We start from the raw sequence: 4796 nt of genomic DNA on the forward strand, positions 1-4796 counted from the left end.
AGATTTTATGCCATCAAGTTGAAAGCTGTTGCTGCTGGTGGTAAGAATTTAAACCTCAGTTTAAGCTTGGGGCAACTGCTCTAGGAAATAGTGAAAGATGAACCTAGTGCCTAGCTTCTCTGCTCTGTAATATATTAAATTGCAACAACTTCCAGCTACCGAAACATGGTCTTCATGACCCTATGGGTAAAGGTTAGTCATCCTAGCTTGCCATTCTAAATAGACTTTAATTCCTTTTGTACAGGTGGAAGGGCAGGCTTGCTGGTGGAAATCCAGCTCTTTTTGCGGATTTGATCAGCGCAATATCTATACAGTCATACCTTGGTTTTCAAATGCCATGGGAGTCGAATGTTTTGGCTCCCTAAAGATTGAAAACTGGAGTGATTGTTCCGGTTTTCAAACATTATTTGGAATCCGAACGTCTGACACGACTTCCGCGGCTTCCTGCAGCCAATTGGAAGCCGCGCCTTGGTTCCCGAACGTTTTGGAAGTCGAACGGACTTCTGGAACGGATTCCGTTTGACTTCCAAGGTACCACTGTACTAATAATTTTACTGCCAACATGTTTTAGTCTAGATTAACAAATCTAACTGCTAACAGCAATTACAAAGAGAGGCTCATTTCAGATATGTGGTAAAATAAAGTGAACATATCACATCATTTATTTGGAATGGCTACATTAATGCAAAAAGCAACATTAAGACAGCTATTTGCTTAAAAACCATTCATCAAAATAAATACAAAATATTGATACTACAAATAATTTAAACTATGTCTTTCCTCCCCACCAGGTGGTGTAGGATAGTTATTGCATCTTATAAATATAAAACAAAATAGCAGTTTGCAAAGTGGGCCTCCTCTTCAGTTGGCCAGACTTTGTGTTTACCAAAAGTTTCTTTGGTTTGCAAAAGCCTTTCAGCAAAGATTTGGCTCTCCTGCTCAGCAGCCTCATCAGATCTGAAGAGTTCTAGCAGTCGCTGGCATCCTTCTTTGCTTTCCTTCATTGGTACCTTGCTCCGGTGCACTTGAATCACAGTCAAAGACACTTGGTCCTGTTGTCATCCAGAATAATGTTCTATAGATGGGGAGGGAGAGAAAGGTAAGAGGAAGTCAGCAAAATGACAAAGACCAAGTAGAAATCTCAAATTGGTTTTTAAAAGATTTGCCCAAATAAAAAATAATAAGAGCCTTGTGGCATCTAAAAGCAGGGGTGGCCAACTTAGAGGCTATGTAAGAGGTCATCTGTGGTCTCCATAACCACACTATATATTTTTTGAAATTATATTGCTGGTTTGTTTGTTTTTTAAATGATCCTTTCTATAGGTCCTCTGTTGTAATACCATGATGACAAAAAGTCCCTACAACTTCCCCCCCTCATTTTTATAATAAACAAATGTTTTTAACTGACAATTCCCATGGATCCTGATGTGATTTTTGGCTGCAGCCATTTTGACTCATGGCCAACACTCTGGGAGTCAGTGTGGTCCTTGGCCTCAAAGTGTCTAGTCATCCTTGCCTGAAGAATTAACAAGTTGATTTACAGCAAAGGTTTTTATGGACCAAAATTTGCAAATGCTTTTGCCATGATAAACCTATTAATTTTTAAAGCGTCATAAGGCTATTTTTGATGCAGCAGACTAAAATGACTACTCCTCTGGTAAATGCCTGAATACAAAGTGAAGCAGCAGCTAATGCTGCATTTCTTAAGTTTCAGTGTAGGTTGCAGACGAGTCTTTCTTCCATATAATTAGTGGGATTAGGGTGAGAGGAGAACAATTGCTATTGAATGTTTTAGGCAGAGTCCTCCAATCTGCAGAAACTAGAGTCAATGGAAATAGAAGCAGTACACTGGGGGGGGGGGATCCCCTCTTTTCAAATGGCATAGCAGGCAGCATTCAAAGTTGTCCAAAGGCACATTCACAATAAATCCCCGAGTTGACATTAGAGCACTAGGCAGTGGCTCTGAAACATTTACTACCACAGACCACATGAAACCTGCTGAGGTTGTTGGCAGACCATTTAAATGATTTTTCTGCCTGTCGTAGGAATTGTAAGGTGCTGTGTGCTAGATGCTGTATGATTTTTAAATGCATTTTTATTACTTCTTTTATGTCTTATATTGTACTGTATTACATATACAATGTTGAATATAAGAAATAAAAGAAGCATCAAAAGTACATTTAAAAATCAGTATATTTAAAGTGATCAGTGTGCTGGCTCCTGCCTTCCGCCACACACCCTGTGGACCACCTGAATGAAGCTCATGGACAACAGTTCGGGGACAGAACATCTCAGCAATGCAATCCTAAACATATCTACTAAGTTACTAACAGTTCAGTTTGTAGGAATTGTGATCAGGACTGCAAAAAACTTGCTCTGGCATAATAAGCACTAAGAGCTTACAAGGCCATCAACCTTCATACTTTGAAGTATCCTTGCTGAAGCCCAACATGTTTTGCAGCTTCAAGAGCAACTGAACACCCCTCCCAATACACCTCCTTTATAGTTTAATTACATTTTCCATGATAGTTTAATTACATTTTTACAGGAAAGATTTCTGGTCAGTCAGAAGAGAAGCACACACTACATAGTCTGTGTGGGCCAGCCCTATGTGGCACCAACAGAGTGCATAGAATTCTGTGCAGGAAAGACCCTTTGCCACTTTCCAAGAATCATGGTCTAGTTTCACTGGAGAACATGGACTTTGGCCCGAAACACACATTCAAGACTTCTTGCTTACTTTTTTCCTGCCAAAAATCGCTCTCCCTGCAAAGTCAGTCCTCCCCCACCTCCAGCCTCCCCTTTTGGTTTGCAGCATATATGGCTGCAGTTTTGCAAAACAAAACACATATGGATAAAGAAGAATCATGGACCACCACATGTTCTGTAATTGTTCTGCCCTTAAAAGTCCCAGGGGTGGCTGCTTGCAGGTAGCGTCACCCTTGGCTCGCTCCAGCTGAGTTAGCGCAAACTTCAGCTTTGCCCGCATGTTGCACAAACACATTTTGTGCATTCCGATAGCAATGGCTCTTAAAGGAAGCTGCCTTATACAGAATCACCCATCTCAGGGTTGTCAGCAGCCCCCTCGGGGTTTTTCTCCCACTCCTGTCTGGAGATGCCAGGGAGTGAACTGTGCCCAAAGCAAGTGGCGTAGCAAGGCAAGTAATTTGCACCCCCTAACCCGTGGATTTGCGCCCCCTAACCCTAACCCCTAGATGTTGCGCCTGGTGCGCCCGGGCCCCCCTGCACCCCCCACGCTACGCCACTGCCCAAAGCAGATGCTCTACCCGGGAGCGACTGCAATTCTCCTCCTCCCAAGTGCACTGGGCACTTTGGCTGACGCTGGTCCGCCAACAAGCGGCAAGAGGGGCTTGGGAGGAAGAAGAGAAGAGGCAGTTCAGCAACGGGGCGCCCTAAGGCCTGTTCCCACTTGGCTGCTGCTGGTTCTTTGTTTCCGCAGCCCAGGAAGCTAGAAGTTATCCCCAACCCCACACCTCCGGTGGAGTTTGCGGAGTCGATTTCCAGTGGATCCAGTTCCTTGTCCCTTCAAATCTCGCCCACCTCCGCCTTTGCTACTAAGCTTATTCCAACTGCAGCCTACATATGCAAAAGCCTCCTCGATCGGGACTAACTCCAGCCCACTTTAGTTCACAAAACGAAGAAGCTATGGCCCTTTCCCGCCCCTCCATCCCGCCGCGCATCTCCTGCTCCCTCCTTCACCTTTGGTCTCTCGCTCGGGGGCGCGCGTGTCGGGCTCAGGGGGCGCGCGCGAGGCGCCTGTCCCGGGTGGCGGCGGCCGCGTGCTCGGCAGCCTCCTGGCGACTCTTGAAGTCCTCGATGGCGCGCTTGTTCTGGAAGTCGATGAGCGCCATGGTGATGGAGGCGTTCCAGCAGCTCTCGCCCGGGCACCGAAAGTCGATCTCCTTGCGGTCCGTCGTGACGATGGTGAAGTACACGTACTTGCCCGTCCGCTCCACGCAGTCCACCTTCTGGATGGAGCCGAAGCGCAGCTCCTTCCCGCCGCCGCCGCCGCCCCGGGCCTTGCCGGCCTCGGGCGAGAAGAGGCTCAGGCTGTCCTTGCTCAGCACCACCGCCTTCTTCTTCCACAGCTGGAAGAGGCTGTCGCTGCGCTTCTCCAGCTCGCCCTCGCGGATCACCTCCGACGGCGACGCGCCGGCCGGGCCCTTCATGCTGCTGCCGCTGCTGCTGCCCGCCCTCGCCAACAGAGCCGCCGCACCGAGATCGCCTCGAGGGACCAGCGCCAAGACCACGCTCGCCCGCCCGCCTGCCTTGCTTGCTTGCCTGTCTTCCGACGGAGACGCTGGCCTCTCCCGCTGGCTCCGCGACGCTGCTGGGATTCTCTGTGCGCTTTGGGGGAGAAGAGAACCATTTATGGCCTTGGAGAGACGTCCCAGGCCCCGCCCTGCGAGCCCCGCCCCCGCCTGCTGGCTCCGTCGCCCCGCCCACGCCAGACTGCCTCCCCCGCCGCGTTCTCTCGCTCAATTCCCCATGGTCTAACCCCGCGTCGTTCAACTCTCCACTGAAAATCTTCTTTTAGCCATCATCACCACTGCAGGTGTTGCCCTGCAATGGTCATTGCAAAAGTGGGGTGCAGGACCTGACAATGACTTTCCCATCCCCACCCCCTTCCCAGCTAGGAGTTCTGGCTTTCACTAGATTCTCAATTATTATTACACCCTCTGTGGGTTAAACCACAGAGCCTAGGGCTTGCAGATCAAAAGGTCGGCGGTTCGAATCCCCACAACGAGCTCCCGTTGCTCGGTCCCTGCTCCTGC

At 48.6% G+C, this 4796-nt stretch overlaps 1 protein-coding gene across 1 annotated transcript; it reads right to left on the minus strand.

Moving 5' to 3' along the window:
* Positions 1 to 629: 629 nt before the first annotated feature.
* Positions 630 to 4421, minus strand: LOC128416226 (pleckstrin homology-like domain family A member 2). Its single transcript, XM_053393639.1, has 2 exons — positions 3721 to 4421; positions 630 to 1075 (listed from the first exon to the last, which is right to left on the minus strand). Exon 1 carries the CDS (start codon positions 4188 to 4190, stop codon positions 3756 to 3758), a length of 435 nt encoding a protein of 144 aa, XP_053249614.1. The 5' UTR covers positions 4191 to 4421; the 3' UTR covers positions 630 to 1075; positions 3721 to 3755.
* Positions 4422 to 4796: the final 375 nt, after the last annotated feature.

This window comes from Podarcis raffonei, chromosome 1 (genome assembly GCF_027172205.1).
Source record: "Podarcis raffonei isolate rPodRaf1 chromosome 1, rPodRaf1.pri, whole genome shotgun sequence".
NCBI lineage: Eukaryota > Metazoa > Chordata > Lepidosauria > Squamata > Lacertidae > Podarcis > Podarcis raffonei.

What these genes read in the sequence shown, in the direction of transcription:
- LOC128416226 (XM_053393639.1), bottom strand. Translation starts at nt 4,190, where the DNA reads ATGAAGGGCCCGGCCGGCGCGTCGCCGTCGGAGGTGATCCGCGAGGGC.